Genomic DNA, 21,365 nt, shown 5'->3' with positions numbered 1-21,365 from the left:
AAGACAAGATATATCAACTATTGTAAATTTATCATTCTAGTCTACTAAATAAACTAAGTCCAAAAATATTTTCGGTGAGAAAAGTTAGAGTCGAACTTATAAAGTAATATATTATATTAAATGTGTACCTAACAGAGATTGATAAATTATTTTCTAGTAGATATTTGCAAGGAGGAATCAGAAATGCAGTATAGGTGCGGTGCTTGTGGACATGACCAAATGGTGTGAAAATTTCAGCCGGATAAGTTCTGAATTAATTGGGCGTTCTTTAAATAGAACTTGGCGCCCCTAGGAACGAGCATGAATTTATTATTATTATTATTTTTTTTTTTTGGGAACTTAAATTAGGCAAAAATGTAAAAACAGGTTCTAGAGTTTGGGTTATTTGCAAAAAGACAAAATTTAGTTACAAAATTAGTTGTAATTTTAAGGTCTATTTGGTTGGAGGGGTGGAAAAGTTGGAGGATAGAAAATTGTGAGATGATGGAAAAATGGGAGAATAGAAAAGATTTTAATTTCCTTCCTTTTTGTTTGGCTGGGAATGGAAAAAGTAAGTTTGTATAAATTTACGCATGCACTCTTATTATGTGGGTGAAGGTACAATTATATATGAGCATTTTCGTCCAAAAATGATGCCCAATTTCTCCTTCAGTTTTCTCTCCATTTTGGAGAGAAAAACTTTTTGGTGGACCCGAGGAGAAAACACCTAAACTCCACCATTTATTTTCCTTCTTCCTCACCCAACCAAACACACTCTAATTTTTTTTTTTTTTTCAATTTTCTCTCCAAAGTTTTTCATCTATCCTATTTCACATCCAAACAAACACACACTTAGGCTACAACATTACTCAATATCATTAACATTTTTAGATATTTCGAAAATCTAACCGTTGGATTGCATGTTTTTTATGCTCTTAATACACATGTTAAATTTTATGCTAATAGAGTATTATTTACTATATGATCTATAAGATTATATTTTATGCATAATTTTAAGTTACAAAAACTTGCAATTTAAACAATTTATTGATAACATAACTATTGATTTTTCATTTTCTAAAAATTTTACAAGTATGTAGGATATAAGAAGAAAATGTAATCCAAGGGTGGATTTGTCAAAATTCATCTCTAATAAAAAGATATTGAGTAAGGTTGTAATCTTAAGCTATAACTAATTTTGTAGCTAAATTTTGTCCATTTGCAAATACACATATTTGGATTTCAATTTTAAGTTATTGATAAGTAAGTTATCAAAAATTGATCACTCCACATTTTTAGTCAAATTTATGTAACTAACAAAAAGTAATCATGTGCATTGCATGTGATCACTTTAATTTAAAAGGAAATTGTTTTTATTTTAAATTATAGTTTAATAAAAATATGAATTTGGCTAAAAATGTCTATAATTTCTTCTCTTCAACTCTCTCTCTCTCTCAAACATAGTCATCACTAATTTCTTGTGGCAGTCAAAGAAGTTGTTCTGCTCCAACCTTGGGTTTTATAAGTGGCCAACTGAATTTCGCCATTAATTCCCTCTTCGATCTCCTCATAATTGTTACAATGACCTCTAATTTTTGACCCTCCTCACTAGTGCGCCTAGGACCTATCTTTGTCATCTTTAAGGCCTTGGGAGAAACATATTGGAGGCGTCTTGGGTAGGTCATTGAGCTCAGATCGGAGTGGCCAGTTGAACGTTGTGAGTTGACAATGATCTCTTCATGTTTGTTGGCTTTGAGTTTGGGTTTGAGTATTTGAGTCTTGGAAGTGAGGCTCGCAAACATTAGAACAACATGACCGTAAGTTATATTGGGGTTTGCATTGGGTTTGTTTTTGATTAATTAGTGAGAAATTGCATATTTGGTTGGTGAAAAAGTGTAAGAAAGATAAATAAAATCTTGCTTTTGTTTTAGTAAGTTGAATATATTTGGTTGATGAGTTGTATATATCAAAATAACATAATTGGAAAATTACACCAATTAGGTTTCACAAAATGACTTTTATAAAAAATTTTAAAAAAAAATTCGCAAAATGACACTTCCACCTATATGTTCAAGAAATTATTATTTACATAACAAAGATTACTGATGTGGTCTTCCTTGACTAATGAGATGAGTCATCTATGCAAATGTATGTGTAAACTTCTAAATCAGCGCAATGAATAAAAAATAAAAATTACCAGATGATGTCACATTTACATAAATAATAGCATTTATTTTGTTAGGAGATTAGGGAGGACCACATCAGCAATCCTCTTAATAGACCTAATAATTTTTCTATATGTTCAAGTAAATAACGCTCTATCGCTATAAGTGCTAAGAATAAGTTCTTTTAATAAATATTTTTTTTTTTTTTAAAATCATGCCCTTTCAAACTATAACTATTACTTTAAATAATGAAATATTTCATTAGGGATGTACCAATTTGAAAGATATGGATTTTTTTTTTTTTTTTTGAAGTTTCATTTCTTAAAATGTCTAGTAGGAGAAGGTATCATTTGTACAAACTCAAGAAAGGTGAGTATAATTTACCCATAAAATAATTTATAGAAGGAAAACAAAACAAAGTCACCAAAAAAAAAAAAACAAAAAAAAGAAGGGGTAACAAAACAAGAGTTCAGTTTCCAAAATCAAGTAGCCATTGGGAAGTGCTAAAAACTAGCCCACATTGTATAATTTGATTCGATCTCTTTTTAAATTAGCAACATGTAAATAAAATAGCGACAAAGATCTCGAACCAATACAAAGAGTTCCCTATCAACAGACAGTCTATAAAATTATAAAATACTAATACTACTCGTCTACTAGTACTTAAAAAAAAGTTTAAACAAATTCAAAGTACAAAAAAAAAAAAAAACTACTACTAGTATTAATCCTCTGTGATGGGTTCCACCTGTGCTCCCTCAGTAATAGTCTCATCTCCATTGATCTGATCAAGTACAAGCACCAAACCCATAGCAAAAGCTCCATCAAAACCAGGTTTTAGGCAGATAGAGAAAACGTCTTTCCCAAGCACCACATTGGTGGAAGCATCAACTTTGCGTCTAATCTCAGCCACTGATTCTTTCCCAGCGTTGAAGATTGTGCAACACCGTTGTGCAAAGCTTCCTTCGATCTGGTACTCCTCTCCTGGATTGTTGTACACTTCTACGGTCACGCTCGACCGTCCGATTATCGATGATCTTCTCACGCTGAAGATCGGTTTTTGGCCGTCTGATCTCTCACCCGTGAACCCTTCCCACCGTTGATGCAGACTCGGCCTCTGTGAAAACCATAAAAAAGTGGTTTGAGTTAACTCAGCTTGTTGACTCGGTGTATCATTCAACAAATTGTATCAGTGAAGAATATCCCTTTCTGTTCTTTTTCTTTTAAACAAAAATTCATTTATTTCATATCTGAAAAATAAGGTGCCAAAATTAATAATACCAATTAATGGGCATTGACAAATTTAATTATGAACCATTTTTAACAATAATGATGATCTTGTTGGACGAGTTCACTCGGCATGAGTAATAAATACTTTGAGTCAACTCAGATCAAATCGGTACCCATTAAAAGATATGAAAAAAATAGAGACAACCCATTTAGATTCATTTCTTGTTTGTACATTTTCTAAACAGAATTCAGCAAAATAGTGGATTGGATCAACGACTCGCCGAGTTGACTCAGAATTTTGAAGGTTAATGAATTACCAGTGTAGCACAAGGAAAAACGGGATTCAAATCTGTACCCATTAATGCAAAAGAGAAACTGAACAAACCCTTTTCTGGAATTTCTAACATATTTCTTAAAAACTGAAGCCCAAACCAGACTCAGTGAGTCAACTCGTCCCCAGTAAAAAAGAAAGAAGAAAATAACTGTGAAAAGCTGGAGCAAGTCCATACCTTTCGGCGAACAGTGAGGAGGCACTTTCCATGAGCGTCCATGAGAACGATTTCACCTTTGTCACGAGTATCGGGACCGTACGAGTCGACTCGGAAGACCAACTGACCCTTGCAGTCATACACACTGTAACCATCATTGGCAAAAAAAAGAGAGGTCTTTAGAACGGTGAGAAGGGTCTCTTGTTTATACACATACCCACCTTCAGCAATTAACGTTTCCTTCATTGTTTTGTTTTGGGATCCGATTGTAGAAGACTTTGATGCAAATTAATGCAACTGTCTCTTAGTTTTGAGGCTAAAAGGTTAGTGTTTGCTTTGTGTATATGGGAGAGCGTTGAAGAAATGCAAACGTTGGAGGAAGATATATATATGGTTGGAGTCGTTGGACAAAGCCAGATAGAGAGAGAGAGAGAGAGAGAAAGAGGTAACACGGTGAGAACTCGGAGCTCAGTCTTTTTAACATGTGGGATATGGAATTGCATTAAAAGTTAAAACTTTTTGTTTTTTGTTTTTTTTATTAAGCTATAAATATGATTTTTTTTTTTTTTAAACCACGATAATATCTTATATATATATATATATATATAAAAAATGATAATATCTTCTTACGAATGGACAGACTGGAGTCCTGACTTTTCGCATCCCGCATAGTACCTTGTTGTTATGGACCACCCCCAAAGAATATGGAGGTAGATTGGTGGTGGTACTAGTGTACTAGACTCTATTATGGACCTAATTACCTAAGGTTGAGGGTGTAACTCGAATACGTATGACTCGGTTGCTTTTGGCTTGTAAATTAATTTAATGGTATCTTGTAGATTTAGAACTTCGAGGAAGGTGAACTTTTACTCTTTTTTTAGTAAAGACTTGAAGGGTTTGCAAGTAGGGATGTACATGGGTCGAGTTGAGGAAATTTTTTGACCTAACTCATCATGATGAATCAATATCTAACTTATCATATAAATCTAACACAACCCATATGGGTCGGGTTGAACTCATAAGTTTGACAAATATTATTATTATTATTATTATTATTAAATTGAGTATAAAAAAATATAAATATTAATATATTAAAAAAACCCAAAGATTAGTATCAGTGTAACTTCTTAAAGGTAAACAATACTAATAACTAAACATAAGTTAAAACTTTTTGTTTTTTGTTTTTTTTATTAAGCTATAAATATGATTTTTTTTTTTTAACCACGATAATATCTTATATATATATATATATATATATAAATTGATAATATCTTCTTACGAATGGACAGACTGGAGTCCTGACTTTTCGCATCCCCCATAGTACCTTGTTGTTATGGACCACCCCCAAAGAATATGGAGGTAGATTGGTGGTGGTACTAGTGTACTAGACTCCATTATGGACCTAATTACCTAAGAGAATTCACATCAGCTCTTTTATAAATGTGTAAAATATACATTTTGACCACTTTTGCACATTATGAACCAAAAAACACTCTACATCAGTCTATTTAAAAATATGTAAACCCGTGTAAAATTATCCACGAGCTACAGTACCCGTGTAAATTTACACGGGTACTGTAGCTCACCTATTTAGTTTTTTAGTACTTTTTTCTCTCACCTCCCTCTTTCTCTGCCTCAGCGCTGCGTTCTCTCTCTCTCATAAACTCTTTCTCTCACAAAAAACCCACAGTTCTCTCACAAAAAACCCACAGTTCTCTCTCCCTCTCTCACATCTCTCTCTCTCGTTCAAAACATGCACAGCGTGGCGAGATCAGCGTGGGTTGTGCGTGGCGGCGACGTGGCGGCAACGTGGAGTTCACAGCGTGGCGGCGACGTGGAGTTCACAGTGTGGTGGCGACGTGGGGAGGCGTCGATGGTGGTTTAATCTGAGTTTATGGTGTGGGTTGGTCTTGGTTTGTGTGGGTTTGCTTGGTCTGGGTTGATTTGGGTTGTGGGTTGTGCGTTTTGATCGGCGATGTGGGTTGATTGTTGTTGGTTGATCTAATGTTTTTTTGTGGATTGATCGGTGTGGGTTGATTGTTGGTTGATCTGATGTTGTTTTGTGGGTTGATCGGTGTGGGTTGATCTTACCATCACATTGAGATGATGGCGTTTTGATCGGCGTTGATTGATCGGTGTGGGTTGATCGGCGTTGATCGGCGTTTCTGATTTAATTGCTTTTGGTTTCTGATAATGGTGGTGACGGTGGTTGGGCGGTGATGATGGTGGCAATGGTGGCTGTGGGTCAGTGAGAGAGAGAGGAGTGAATAATAAAAAATTGTAAAATAATGAATATTTTATTGAATAAATGTGTAGAATAGATAAACTGATGTAGATGAATTGTAAGAGTAGATGTGTAAAATAGAAAAAGTAGGTTTATTTGTGTAAAATAGACATAAAATTTACAAGAGCTGATGTGAATGCTCTAAGGTTGAGGGTGTAACTCAAATACGTATGACTCGGTTGCTTTTGGCTTGTAAATTAATTTAATGGTATCTTGTAGATTTAGAACTTCGAGGAAGGTGAACTTTTACTCTTTTTTTAGTAAAGACTTGAAGGGTTTGCAAGTAGGGATACACATGTGTCGAGTTGAGGAAATTTTTTGACCTAATTCATCATGATGAGTCAATATTTAACTTATCATATAAATCTAACCCAACCCATATGGGTCGGGTTGAACTCATAAATTTGACAAATTTTATTATTATTATTATTATTATTAAATTGAGTATAAAAAAATATAAATATTAATATATTAAAAAAAACCCAAAGATTAGTATCAATGTAACTTCTTAAAGGTAAACAACTTTTTTTTTTTTTTTTTCCATCCATATCATCATCTTCTTCCTCTAGTCTTTCTTTTTGCACTATACTTTCAAGTCTCCATCATCTCTACAGTTTCACCTTATCCAAAGGGTCATTGGATAAACCTCCGATTTGATTGTTTAGTGTGTGATATGCTATGACCCTTTGGAGTAATTTGTAGGTTTATCCAAGCCAAAGTCTCCACTTGCTTTAGATCTGCCTGAGGAAAATTTGGAGGTTGAAAACTATGCCATTTGTGGTCATTCTGGCACGTTTATAATGGAATGTGCCACCGTTTCTTTTTCTTTTATATTGTTCTTTTCGCAATCTGATAATCTAGACCCGTTTTTGTCCTTCACGGAAAGAAGATTTTAAAAAGAAAAGAAAAAAAAAAATCAGAAACTTAACTAGTCTCAGCCATTACTATTTCCAACTCTTTTTATCCCTACCAAACAACACGTAAACTTGCTTCACATAGATATGCACCAAAACATATATAATGCCAATATGCCACTAAATAGGTGCATTCTTAATATATCAACAATAATGTGAAGTGCATTCTCAAAAAATAAAAATAAAACAAACAATAATGTGAAGTGGCATAGGCAGTCTAGTATCGAAGAAATGGTGCACTAGAAAGGCCGAATTGTCTCAGTCATTTTACTTGGGTAGTTTTGTGAAATCAATGATTATGAGATTATTTTTTAATTTTTTTTGTTAGATTGTGTAGAAGAAAATAGTATATGGTGGAAAGTAATAAATAAGGAGAGAGAAAAAGAGAGAGAAAATGCTAGTATTAATTAGGTAATAAAGTGGAAAACAATAGCATTTAATGATTTTTTTTTAACCATTAGATTTCTTAGAAATCTACGGTGTAAAAAAGGTGTAAGTTTATAAGAGTTATATCAGGTGTAACTTGAACCATCTCATATTAAATTAGTATTTGTAGGGTCTGTTTTTGTAGTCCAAGCCCAAATTGTTTGGATTATGAGCCCAATGAACCTAGAACAATGAATTTGTAGAGAGTGGGCAAAATAGCTAAGCTGATTGTGAACTAAACAATAGTTAACTATGATATTAATGAATGAACAGATATAAAAACACACTTCAAAACTTTTTAATTTGATGTCTGAGGAGGAATATTATTGAATGAAAGATGAATACAATTCCTAGAGCTATAGTTCTCTTCTCTCCCACCTTTTCTCCAGAGGCCTTTTTCCTTTATATAACATCCTCCCTCATCATCTTCATCATTCACTTGTTCTTTATCTAAGTATCCACTTGAGTATATGTTACGTCAGGTCTCCTCTTTAGCTCTCTGTGAGTGGTAGTAACTGAGATGACACTGTTCAGAAGTCTTTTTCACATTAATGCGGCCAGAAAAGCAGATGCAGTGCATTTAATGTGGTGGTGGCAACTTTTCCTTTTAGATATTTTTCCATTCTTCTCATCTCCAGGCATGCTCAAAGCTTATCCAGATCACTGAAGTCGCTAGGAAGATCACTCGAGCCCTCTAGATATTTGCTTGACCAAGAATTTTTGCATCCGATGAGAATGACCTCTTCGGACTACTGGTTCTCTCTTCGGACTATTCTCCCTTCATTTCCAGGTATCTTTCTTTCATACGGACTCCTTCTCGAAAGCCTTCACCTTTTCGGACACACAGTATCCTTTAAATAGGGTCTTAGGCCCAATACATAAGTTTGAGCTTCCACCCCCCACAGTATTAGTAGGAGAAACCGAGGAAGTACTGCTCTACAGCCGTTTTTTTTTAAATTATTAAATATATAATAGATATATATATATATATATAAGTGTCCTACAGCTTATATTTTAAATATATATTAGATATGGGTGGGTCGGGTTGGGTTTGGCGAGTTTGTAATTTTATAACATAAACCCAACCCAACCCACTATAAAAAAAAATTTTGTAACCCAACCCAACCCAACCCACCAAGTCCTAAAAACCGACCTAACCCAATAGGTCGGGTCGGGTTTAGTGGGTTGGTGGGTTTTCTGCACACCCCTAATTGTAAGTTTTCATTTCCCATTCAAATTAGAACTTCAATAAAGGGAACTTCTTTTTTGAGAAAATGATTAAGTTCCACAACCCTCAATCATGCTAGCTTAAGTGATCAGCCTTCCATTCATGCGTTATAATTAGATTCTAGTCACAAACCTAGTCATAGAGATTAAAAAAAAAAAAAAAAAACTCTTCCCCTTCACATTTTTTATCATTGCCATTAATTTCACAACTACCATCTTCCATTCCTCAAATCTGATGCCAACAATGAAGGGTCGACCCCTTTCTCAATTTCATGTAACTCTTTGTGTCATTTCCATTTTTTTTTTCTTTCTAATTAAGAACTTTGATGGTATTTGAGTCCAATCAAATATGAGTTATTCTTTACTTTGTTTGGAAAGGAAATGTAGCCAAATAAGGCCTTAAAGATCCATTCAAGTAGATTTTTTCATTTTCCTTTTATGCTTGTTATTATTTTCCATTTTTGAATAGAATAGTAATTCGAACCTCATATCTAATCTAATTGGTTGGAATTTGTATAATAAATGTCTAAATCCTTTTTGTTAGGTAAAAAAAAAATTTGAAAAGTGGAGGATGACAAAGGACCGCCATAACTATTGGTACTTGAAGTTGCAGATAGCGGCGGAGCCAGTAGCACTGACGAAAAGGTGAAGGGAATTGTTATATGGATTTTATTAACTTATCACACACATAATAATATATCATTTTTGAAAAAAATTTTATGGGAAATTGAAACAATTTTGACAGCTTTTTCAATTTTCAATAAAATTTTTTTAAAAACGAATTTGTTAATATATGTCATAAGAGTATACATTAACTGGACACTTGTTATATATAATGGCTGAATTGGAGACTAGAATAGCTGGATCTAATTTAATAAATTATATTACATGAAACAATATTATTAAATGAGAGAATCACTAGATATTGCAGATATGGACCTTCAAGCTAATTGAATATTGCTCAATATTTTGTTTTCAATTATATTCTTACATATGACATATTTCATATTTCATTACCTAAGTGTTTAACTTGAAAGTGAGATCTTTAATTAAAATAAAATTAATTTTCCCCCTTTGTTTGAACACTTGCAAGTTATTTAAATGTGAAATGGTAGGAGACATGTCCGACGACAATTATGAAATGTTTTTTTTTTAGACATTAAAATTAATGGAATGATTTTAGACAGCATTTTTTGAGTCACAAGTCTAACAAGCTTGGTTATTGGGAGAAATTATGCTTTGGTCTTCTAGTAAATGGTGCCCTTTGTCAGTGTGCTTTAATACAAAGCAAAATTATATATATATATATATATATGTGTGTGTGTGTGTGTAAATCTAATTATTGAGAATAGAGGAATTTCGTTTTTAGGAGTAATTATAAGGTTTACATGGTGAATAAATACCGTGGTTCACTATTCCACTAAAAGAATTGCACCTGTTTAAAATTACTGAGTTAGAAAATTTTTTTAAACAGAAATTAATTACTGACTCAGCAATTTTAAATACGTAAGAGTCATTTAGTGGAATGGTGGTCCACTAGAGGATGGTATAATTTCTCCGTTTTCAAGGGAATCCTGTTCACTTATTGGATAATTAAAAGAACAAATTAAAAGGGGGAAAATTTTGGTCATTAGGTATAGAATTTTTGTTTCTCTCTTAACAAAAACATGACATAAAAAAATTAAACAAATCGTGACTCAAATTATTGTAGCATAAATTATTGAATTATTAGTACTCAAAAGAACATAAATGCCCATAACCAATTCACATACATTAAATTATGAGTAATCGTATAGATCAATCAACTTACAAATTAACTTTGGTATTAATTGTTCTTTTTTTGTTATTCCTTAGCTATAATTCTTTTGACATTGAGTTGATATTGCTCTTACAAGCTGATAATATGAAAATAGATTATATTTTATAAGAATGTGGTGTAAAATTCAAATTTTACTTTTTCAATTCTAACATGTCATATTATCATATTATATATTAAAGAATGGACACAATTACACACAATCAATTCTAATATACATTTGAAAATTTAAGTTGTGAGTTTATTGAGATGTTATTATGTGGAATAGAATCTATTAAATTTTTAGTAAAAAACTGACGTGACAATAATTTCTTTTCGATTAATATAAAACATGAGTTTTACACCCGACATTACCGAATTTGGACTTATATGACAACACAATATGCTTAAGGATTTTTGAAAACCCTTTTTAGTCACAAGGCGAACGAGTTAGAATTATTGGGAAAAATTATGCTTTGGTCTTCTAAATGGTGCTCATGTCGGTGTGCTTTTGTACAACCCAAAATACATGATAAATAAATATATGTAATCTTATTATTGACAGTAGACGATTGTCGTTGGCCGGGGAATCCTTCTCACTTTTTGGATAATGAAAAGAACAAAAAGGAGGGAAAAAAAAGTTTTGGTCATTACGTATGGAATATTGAATTCTCCCTAAACAAAAACATGACACAAAAAAGAGTAAACAAATTGCCTCTCCAATTATTGTGAATCAAAATATTGAAGCATATATGTTAGTGACTTAGTATTCAAAAGAACATTCCATTGAAAAAATAAATAAAAACATGAACGAAAAGAAGAATGAATAGAGAATCAATGTTGTTAATTTTGTTCTATTAACGGTTTTGACCTGTCTATTAAAATGTTTTCAATATGCATATTGTTTAAAATAAATATATACACACACAAGATAAATATAAATAAGTTTTTTTCTTTTTATACCATATCGAATTATCAATTTTAAAACTAGCTAATACAAATTCTTAAAATCACAATTTCATAACACCTATAAAATAAATTAAAAAGGAGATTTATAATATCTTATTAAATAACAGGGGCACATTAATATAGAATGAATCAATAGGACCAAATTCAAAAATCAAATAAAGAAAAAATTATAATGAATTAGCTCAAATTTCTCACGGTAATAACATTAAATTGGAAAAATCAAATTTAAATTTATTATTTTAAGAAGTACATAAAAAAAAAATAGACCAAGAAAAAAATGTTAATTTTTTATTCACTTACTCAAATCACCCTATTGCCTGCATTTTAAAATGAGGCGAAATTTAGGTGATGTGGAACACATGAATGAAATGAAATCGAGAACTTTAAAAGAAAATTTGGTTATTATGTGTAGAATATTTAATCATCTTTAAATAAAAACATGGTATAACAAGAGACAATTAATTTTGACTTAAATTATTGTAGCATAATGTGTTAGTGACTTAGACATTTATTAGAGCTTGTTTAAATAAAACAGTTTCTTAAAACTGTACTTTCTTCTATATATGTACAATTTAAAATTAGTTATATCAAACAGGTAATTAGTGTTATTTGTCTTCATTAAACATAATTTCCACACTAAATTAATTATTCATATCCTCAGTTCCACACCTCTTTGTTTCAAATCCTCACCTCTTTGTTAATTTCAATTTAATTACGGAATCAAATAACTCACCTTCCAAGTAACTTGAACAACCAAGGTTACACATGCCACTATAAATTATATTTCCCATATTATAAGTAAAGATTCATAGATTATGATGAGCTTTTGGGAAAATTTGACTTCTTACAAAAGAAAATGAGAGAGAAGAAATGAAATAGAAGTTAAAGATATATAATATAAAAAATTAAGTGGTTCCAATTAACCCACAGCCATTAAAGTCTTTTGTCACGAATAAAAGATCTGAGAATGAATTTTTCCTATAAAAAATATACACATTTACCTGAATATAACTACAAAAGAGAAATTAGCATAGAGCTGATAATTTTATAAATTAAAATCATACTGTAATTGTATTGATGTTAAATAAAAGAAAAAAAAAAGTAAAAAAAACAAAGTGGAATAATAGAAAAAAACAACATATCTACCCACAAGAAATTCTTATATTTTTTAAATCATGAGCTATCGTATAGACCAAACAACCTACAAACTTTGGTACTGTTTTTTTTTTTTTTTTTTTTTTTTTTGGAACTTTGGTATTGTTCTATTCTCTTTTTCATCCTTAAACTATGTATATATCTTCTTAATTTTCACGTGGAGCTTATATAGCTCTTACAAATAGAACAATACCAAAGTACCACTTACAGGGTACACAAAAAAGAAAAAAGAAGAAGGATGAATTAACTTGTAGATGGTGACTAATGCATAATTATAATGTAAAATACGTCGAAGATTAAGATTCCATTTATTTGCAAAAAGAGCAAGGAAATGTGACAAAGCAACGAGATATACTATACCGAGTCAACTCGGTAGCGTATACTGTGCCCTAGCTACTAATCTGAAAGAGGCAATAATTCTGAAAGTGCTTATGGAACATGGTCCCAGGCTTCCACCAACGCTAAACGTCACCATCTATGCAACTAATATTCAAATGCGTAGAAAATAATGGAATGTGAATAAATGCAAACAGTATAAAGTCAAAACCACCGGCACACAATGTTTAGGTCTTCCTTTTAGCAACCCAAAAAGTGGGGCAGTAAGTTCGATGATCAGTTGAGCTGTTAATTGAGGACTTTTTGATCATCTTGAAATGTTGCCTCTAATTTGTCTCTTTACGTGTTGAAGATTTTCCGTGCTTGACTGTAATGTATGTGAGGTTTAAGATTCAAACCACCCCCATTGACTTAATTTTATAGAGTTTGATTCTCTGTTATATATCTTTATCTTTATATTAATTGCATATGTATGAAGCTTGTTGCACCAGTTAACCCATATGTAAAGCCCAGATTATATGGAGAGTAGGTCCTATGAAAGTGTGGTCACTGGTTAATTAAATCGGATTGAAGTTTTAAATGGACTTGTTGAACGTAGCTAGCTAAAGCTAATCAATAACTTGTGGTTGAAAAATATTGCTTTTTAGTAGGGATTAGAAATGATAAGCTCTATCTAGCTCTAGCCTATAAAATCTTGGACTCAAAGTGACCATTCCAACGTGATAGAAACTAAACAAGAGAGACGTCTCCACCGCCGGCCTTGGAAAAGTTGACTTCATCTAGATGATCACAATGTATCAATTAGGGTAGAAGAGTGGCTAATATTTCACAAGCATGTCAATCTCACAAATTTGAGACCTACATTTTTATGAGAGGCCCATAAAGCCGGAATAGAAGATACTTTCTCTTAGAAAGTAAGGAAGCGAAATTTTCATATACGCCCATCTTATGCAATGTATGTAAGATTGACATGTGAACTCATGTAGGAGTAGAGAGAGGGGAGGCTAGGGGTGAGTCATGGCTCTCCTTGACTTTTTCAGAATCCTCCATATCTCTTGTATATTTTTAAAATAATATAATTTTGGACATAAATTTAGGGACAAAGTTTAATTACAATTTTACTCAAAAAATTAACATGGTTAAATATTTTAAAAATCTAACCGTTGGATTGCATGTTCTTTATCTTCTTAACACACATGTCAAAATTTTGAGTTAATCAGATATTATTTAATTTTTGATCCATAAACTTATTTTTGATGCATAATTTTAGATCATGAAAATTTAATATTTTAAAAAATGATTGATGATATAGTTATTTATCTTCGATCTTCTAGAAATTTTGCAAACATGGAGAATATAAGAAGAAAATATAATCTAATGGTGGATTTTGTCAAAATTCACATTCAATAAAAAGATATTAAGTAGAGTTGTAGTCATTGGTTACAACAAAGTTTATAGCCAAATGTTGTCATAAATTTAATTAATGGTCCCTTCTAGACTTTTACTAAAAACATGTAATGCATTTATATAGTTGGCTAATGCAATTTTGTTTCCTTTAATTAATCTTATATCATATCGAGCTCATTAAATCGAAATGCATTTAATGTATACTACATGTAATTTAATTAATTATGTTTTATTTTTACTGAATTGATTTGTATATTTTTAGACATGTCAAAACTTACTTTTTTTTTTTTTCATATGCTAAATCAAAATTACAAACATTATTCATGTATAAGCAATAAATAAATATAATATATAGTGTGTGTTATTCTAATTTGGATTATATATATATATATATATATATTGTTGGGAATAATACACAAAGTAATAAAGGAAGAACAAGGATAACACATAAGACAATCAGAAATAGATAACTTGGAGGCACAAAATTGTTCTCTTTAGACAATATTTGTCCCCACACTTGTTGCTAAAGGGTTATCGCAAACTTGTCCCTAGATGCAACCAAGTTGTTAGGTTCCATAGATAGCAATTCTGAAGAATAACCACAGGATTTTATGTGTTTCTCTCTAACCACAAAATAACCATAGCAATCATGGGTTATATTTCATCAAAAGGCATATGTGGAGAGTTAAAATGTTTCATAAAATCGTTCACAAGGCTTGAAACCTCTTCAAACTTTCTGAACAGTCACCAGAAAACTCTGCAAAAAATTCAATTTTTTCGAGTTTCAATTAGTCAAGAGTTCCTTTTGATCGGTCGAATGCTCTTTTCGATCGATCGAATAGGAATTGAATAGCAATTGAATCATCTAGAGACTTTAAGATTATTTTCTTTGTCATTTCGATCAGTCGAGCAAAAGTTTTGACCGATCGAAAATACTGAATTTTGAATTTCACTTAGAAAATTTCAGAACTTGAATTTTTATTTTATGAAACAATATTCTTGAAACTCAAACATCATTATTAAAAGCTATCCATGTATCTACCTATATATACAACATATATAGCTTGGTGATAAGTGTAATTTTTATATGATTTTTATTATCCTCTTATTTATTAAAATTGTTAGTTTTCCTTTATTTCTTTTGATTTGATTTGATTTTTTTTATTTATATTTATCTATTCATTTGTGCTTTGAAGGAATGAGAAGAGTAAGGAATCAAAGGAATTTTGTACAAAATCCAAGTCCAATTCGGATTAGGATTCCAGCCTGCACATCAGTTAGTATTTTCAGTATAACTTTGGCCTCAGATATCCAATCGAGATGATTCAAGTTGGGCTGGAAAGTTAACTTAAAGGGCTACAACTTTGTGGTTTACCAAAAGTCCGAATTCTGACGTTAAATGGGCCAAAATCGTCGGTTAAGTGAAGCCTAAAAATCTGGGATTTTCTCCAAACGGGAATAGGATTCCTTGACCTATTTAAAGGCTCTTTAGGGTAAAAAGAAAAAAAAAAAAAAAAAGAGGGAAAACCTGAGAGGAAAAGGGGGCTGCCGCATTGAAGATTTTTCTTTTAGAAGTCTTTCTGAAGAGGAGGATCTGAGGGCAAAGGCAAGAGCTTCATGTTGATCAACCATCAGATGAAAGACATAAGTTTTATTTGTTTTCTTTTCAGTTTTATTATGAACTAAATTTTATTTTCTAGAGCGTTGATGTAGTCTAGCAATGAACACACAATTTATATTCTGAATTATTTTATTTTTAATATTTCCATGATTGAGTGTTTAATTCTTATTCTTAATGCTTACTATTTTTTACGAATTATGGTTTGATCAATTGAATTACAATGAGACCGAGAGGTGATTTGTTAATCATCAACGGGAGATTATTAGAATTTAATAATTAGGAAGAATAAATTGTGTGGGATTTGTTAGGTGAAATCAACTGCTCTAGATCCATTCTTATCATATTTTTACACTTTTAGATTTTACTTTTTGTTAATTTTTTATTCATAGATTTATTTTTATTAAATAGTTTAATTTAATTCAAATAGTAGAACGTTCCATCTATTTTCGATTTTCCAAATAGTACTTAATTTAGTAAATTTCGGTATTCAATAACATAGTTAATCCCTGTGGGTTCGACATTCGTTTTCTAAAAACACTTTACTACTTGTTACGATTCTGTGCGCTTGCAGATTATTTTACGTGAACACTTGGGCCCCTAAAAATTATTTCTCTAGCTCCGCCACTAAACCTACGCTTCTAAGACTCACATGCTAGTCTCATATCCGTCACATGAGATTGGTGCAAGAAATACCTTCTTATAAGGAGGAGGAGCTTGAAGGCATTCCCTTGATTTTTTAAAATTTCATCTTCCACCTACATTCTTTTTATAAAATAATAAAAACTAATTATAAAATAATGTAAACTAAGAATTTTTCATTTTATAAAATAATAAATACTTATATATAAATTTAACTAATGAGCCTTCTAAAATTTTAAAAATGAATCCTACTTCATTTATATATAAAAGAATAACTAATGGATCATATTTTTCCCTTGTTACTCTTATATCATAGATAGTTCATTAAACTAAAATATATTCAAGCTACATATTCTTAAAAATATATAATAAAATCTCTTTAATAGAAGCATTCTTTATTTTTTAATTTGTTTTTCTTTTATTTCGCATTTGGAGAATTAGCAATATAGACTCTACACTTTTATTTATTTTACTTTTAGAAGAAAGGAGAAATGTGGATACCATGGTTAAAAGTTAGAGATCCTTGTTATATTAATTTGTCATTTATGAGAAATAATATTTGTAGGGACTTATTTTGTAAAGGTTCCCCAACAATAAATTTTTAGAGAGTGGGCTGAAGGTTTAGGCCCTAACAGACTAGTAACGGGATACAAACCACTTCCTTTTCATTGAAGGGGAGTGAGCCCAGTTTACAACTGAAGATAACTCCTCGGCACTCATCCGAGGAGACCCCTCTCCCTCAAGCTCTCGCCCCCTCCTTTTTTCTCCTCCCCATATTGCTTTGCTCGCCTTCCTTATATCCTTCTCCTTTCCTTCTGCTGATCATCCATCTCTCTCCTCTCTGACCTTCCGTCCTATCAAGGGTCTTATCTGTACTCAAGTGGCTCACCATGATCGATGTTGCCCTGCCAAGGGGTTACATCCCCATTAATGCGGCTAGGGGGGTTAGGTGAGCGCATTCAATGCAGAGGTGACAGTTTTTTAAGGACATATTTTATGTAGTTGGCTAATCCTTTGACAAAACGCACTTTACTTGTATTTGGGTAGATCTAAGTTGTGTTTAATACTTGAAGAAACATGTTGTTCAAGTCTAGTATTAAAGCCATGAAGATTGGACCAAGAAACAAGTGAAGAAAAGGTGTTCAACAAAGCTGGACAGATATCTCGACACCTGCGGATAGATAGCTCGATAGCTCCTCGACACCTGGCTATCTGTCGAGCTCTTCAGCTGATTCTTATCGCAATCTCGATAGCTTCTCGATAGCTGGTCGATCGATCGAGAAAGTTTTTGTCCCCTCGACACTTTCTCGACACCTCCTGGATAGCTGCTATCTGTTGAGATTCATTAAACCTCGACACCTCCTCGACACCTCTCGATCGATCGAGGTTACGGGAAATCAGAATTTTCAGCTTTTTGATTTTTGGGCCAGGCTTATGTATTTGAGTAGGGTTTCTTTTCTCACAACCCTAGACTTATATAAGGCTTATTTTAAAGGCCGTCACATAAGAGAATACAAGGAGAACATATGCAAAAAGGTGATTGATGCTTTATTCTCTCTGAAAGAAGCTAATGCGTCTTTGCGCCTTAGAGTTTTGTAACCAAGTGCTTCTTGATTTTCATTGTTGATGAAGTGAAGAACTTTGCAGCCAACATTCTTCTTCCTTAAGTTGGTGAGTGAGTCACGTACTAGGATTCGTGCAAAGGAGTTAGTCACGTACTGAGATCCGTGCAACAAAAAGGGTGGCATCCATATATTGAAGAGTTCAGAGGTTCTGAAGCGGTAGAAGGTTTCTGCTGTGAGTTCATCTACGGGGATTGTAGAGTCTAGGGACAAAGGTTTTGTATTAGATCTGAAACTTCTCTTTTCTATAGTGGATTGCTTTTCGGGAAGGTTTCCCCCCAGGTTTTTTACTGTGAAACTGGTTGGTTTCATTGGTTTTCCTGGGTCATCATATCTTGTCTTATTTACTTTTCCGCTGCATTCATTATTGACATGATATTGATGTTTGCTTGTTTTAACAAGGTTTGTTCATAATAAATCTAATTAACAACTTGGGTTTAAAACTTGTTAATTCTATCAACCGGGGTCTAAATTTCCCAACACAGTTCACCTTAGGCTTGCTCCTTCGTCGTTTTCCTGTCGCCGACGCATGGCACTGGGCCCTCTCCTCCTCGGATATTAAAGCTTCCTCTGGTGGGATGGCCCTCGTTCCCTCGAGATCTCAGATGCCCGAGGATGGGCACTCCTCGGATATGATCCTCGGGAGTCGGTCTTCGCGCTTTCATTCTCGGACCACTCACGAATCCTCGGCGTGGGCCTTTTGGGTCTGGCTTGGAGCGGGCCAAGGCTACCCAATTTTCTGGCCCCACAATAGCCCCTCAAAATCTTGTTGCACGCATCCTTGGGCGTGGAGAAGGATTTTGACATCCTCGGCCTTACCCCCTCGTCAGCACTAGGGTCTATTCATTTGCCCAAGGCACGTTGCTGACGTTTCGGAGCGCGTAACGTGCCCATCATTAAATTCAGGCGGCTCTGTGCTCCCCACGTTTAATGAGGCGTTACCAATCCAACGGTGAAGGTTCGTCTCGCATTTATGGGCGGGAAAACCTGCATGGCTCCTCGATTTGGGGTATAAATACCCATACGAACCGCTTCTTCCTGTTCCTCATTTGTAATCAAGAATTCTCGTGCATCCTTCCTGAGTTCAGCCACATTCTCACTTGCATCTCCAGCACAAAAAGCCTGTCCGTGGAGCTCCTCCTCTTTTCAGTAAGTCGCTCTATCCCTCTCTGAGCTCTCTCTCTTCACCCTTTCTTCTACTTCGCCTGTTCTTTCTTAGTTCTTTTAGGTGTCAACTGGGATGGGTAGGTTTAAGAAATACGTCGATACTGAGGAGGCGATGGAGAAATTCATCACCGGCTACAGAATTCCCGGCAATGTGGGTCTGAGACATTGTGAGGACGGGGATTGGCGCATACACAGACAGGAGGGTAAGGTGGTAATTCCCATTGTTGCCTTCCTTGAAGGGGGGATGACGATCCCCATGGGGCCTGTGATGAGGGACTACCTCACGCACTTCCGGTTGGCCCCCACCTAGTGTGGGATAAACGTCTTTAGGTTTTTGGGCTGTGTGGACGCCCTGAACGAGAAGATGGGGCTGAGGTTGACCCACCACGACGTGAACTGGTGTTACAACCTTTAGCTTCTTAAGGGCAAGTCGTATTACCTGAAGAAGAGAGACAACAGGGTGCGGCTCATTCAGTGCCTCCTTGAGTCTAGCAAGGGGTTCAACGAGGATTTTCTCATCGTGTCAGGGGAGTGGCACAATGGCCTTCACTGCCTATCGACAGAGGGAATACCAGGTGGGGCAGTGGGAAATAGGAGGGGTTTCAAGTTCTCGTCTTTTTTCTTCCCCCCCCCCCCTTTTTTTTACTAACGCGGTGGTGCTTTCAGTTTGCAGACCCGCACGCTTTTGAGCGTCACTTCCATTTAGTCAACCGGGAAGATTTGCAGAATGTGCTGAGGGCGTCGGTGTATGTAAACGAGGACAACAATTAGGTTAGGGCCGCCCACATAATTTTGGAGTATAAACTTGCCCATAAATCGTTCTCGGTTCCAAAGCACGTCATCCGAGCCAACAATCCTCGGCTTCAGAGGATTACTGTGACCGAGGATGGATTTTCGTTCCCCGAGGAGCCCTCCGACTAGGAAGCTGTCACGCTAGCCGTCCCCTCCTTTTCCCAACCATTCGCCGAGGCCGCCGAGGAAGACCCAGAGAGGGAAGGGGATGCGTTTAACGTTTTTACTCAGCCTGATCAGTCCGAGGACCCTCCCGGGGACTTGGGTAATCCTAATTTGAGCGAAGCAGACCTCCTTGCTTCAGAAGCCCCTCCTCTGCCAACAATGGATTACAAGAGGAAGCCCGCCGCCAACTTGTTGGACCTGATTGAGGATCAGCCGGGGAAGTCCCAACAGAAACTTCCCCTTCCTCCTCCTAAGCCTAGGTCGACTTCCGCTCAGCAGAAGCTCCCTCCTCCTCATTTTCAGACGCGCTCGCCCTCTGGGTCCATGCCTGCTGGCCCCAAGAAGAAGAAGGATAAGGGTAAAAGGCCTATGGAAGACAAGACGGTGTCCTCGTAGGAAGAGGACACTACTCTGCGGCCGTCCAAGCAGCTTAAAATAGGCGACAAGAGCCAAGAGAGGCAGGTCGTCGACACCACCTCTTCCGAGGCCCAGGCCTGGCTCCCAGCTCCGATGCTCCACGGGGAGCCCTTGAGGGATAACGCCTCCCTCAGGGACTTCAGCGAGGGCGAAGGTGCGCGCGTGGCTGATGCGCTGGAGAGGGGCCTGCTACTCCCGGCGGACATGGCCGAGCTTAACTCTTTGACGAGCGAGCAGGTTTTCCTTAGCCTCAAGCGATATGTGGGGATGGTAAGGGCTGCAATTTCGTCTCTTCTCCCACTCTTTTTCTTTCATAGGGCTTATAGCACATTGGTTATTCTGGCAGGCTGTCCAGGCTATCTTTAGGTTGGAGGGGGCGGCGAACGACCAGAGGAAGGCCCTCAACCAGGAGCGTGATTGGCGCTTTCAGGCCACCCGGGCTCTGAAGAATTCCGAGGCTGACCTCGCCAAGGCCCGAGAGGATTTGAAGGCGGTGACCAGGGAGCGGGATAGTGCACTGTCTGGTCTTGAGGGCGCCCAGAACCAGGCCAAGGAGCAGACAAGGCACCT

General features: G+C 34.9%; 1 protein-coding gene across 1 annotated transcript; it reads right to left on the bottom strand.

Annotated features, from left to right (window-relative positions):
- Positions 1–2,617: 2,617 nt before the first annotated feature.
- Positions 2,618–4,300, bottom strand: LOC112031803 (protein LURP-one-related 12). Its single transcript, XM_024064504.2, has 2 exons — positions 3,881–4,300; positions 2,618–3,258 (listed from the first exon to the last, which is right to left on the bottom strand). Exons 1-2 carry the CDS (start codon positions 4,103–4,105, stop codon positions 2,866–2,868), a joined length of 618 nt encoding a protein of 205 aa, XP_023920272.1. The 5' UTR covers positions 4,106–4,300; the 3' UTR covers positions 2,618–2,865.
- Positions 4,301–21,365: the final 17,065 nt, after the last annotated feature.

Source organism: Quercus suber, unplaced genomic scaffold (genome assembly GCF_002906115.3).
Source record: "Quercus suber isolate HL8 unplaced genomic scaffold, Cork oak 2.0 scaffold_454, whole genome shotgun sequence".
Classification (NCBI taxonomy): domain Eukaryota; kingdom Viridiplantae; phylum Streptophyta; class Magnoliopsida; order Fagales; family Fagaceae; genus Quercus; species Quercus suber.
The sequence above is the reverse complement of the archived record's forward strand: the minus strand, read 5'-3'. Positions and strand labels throughout refer to the sequence as shown.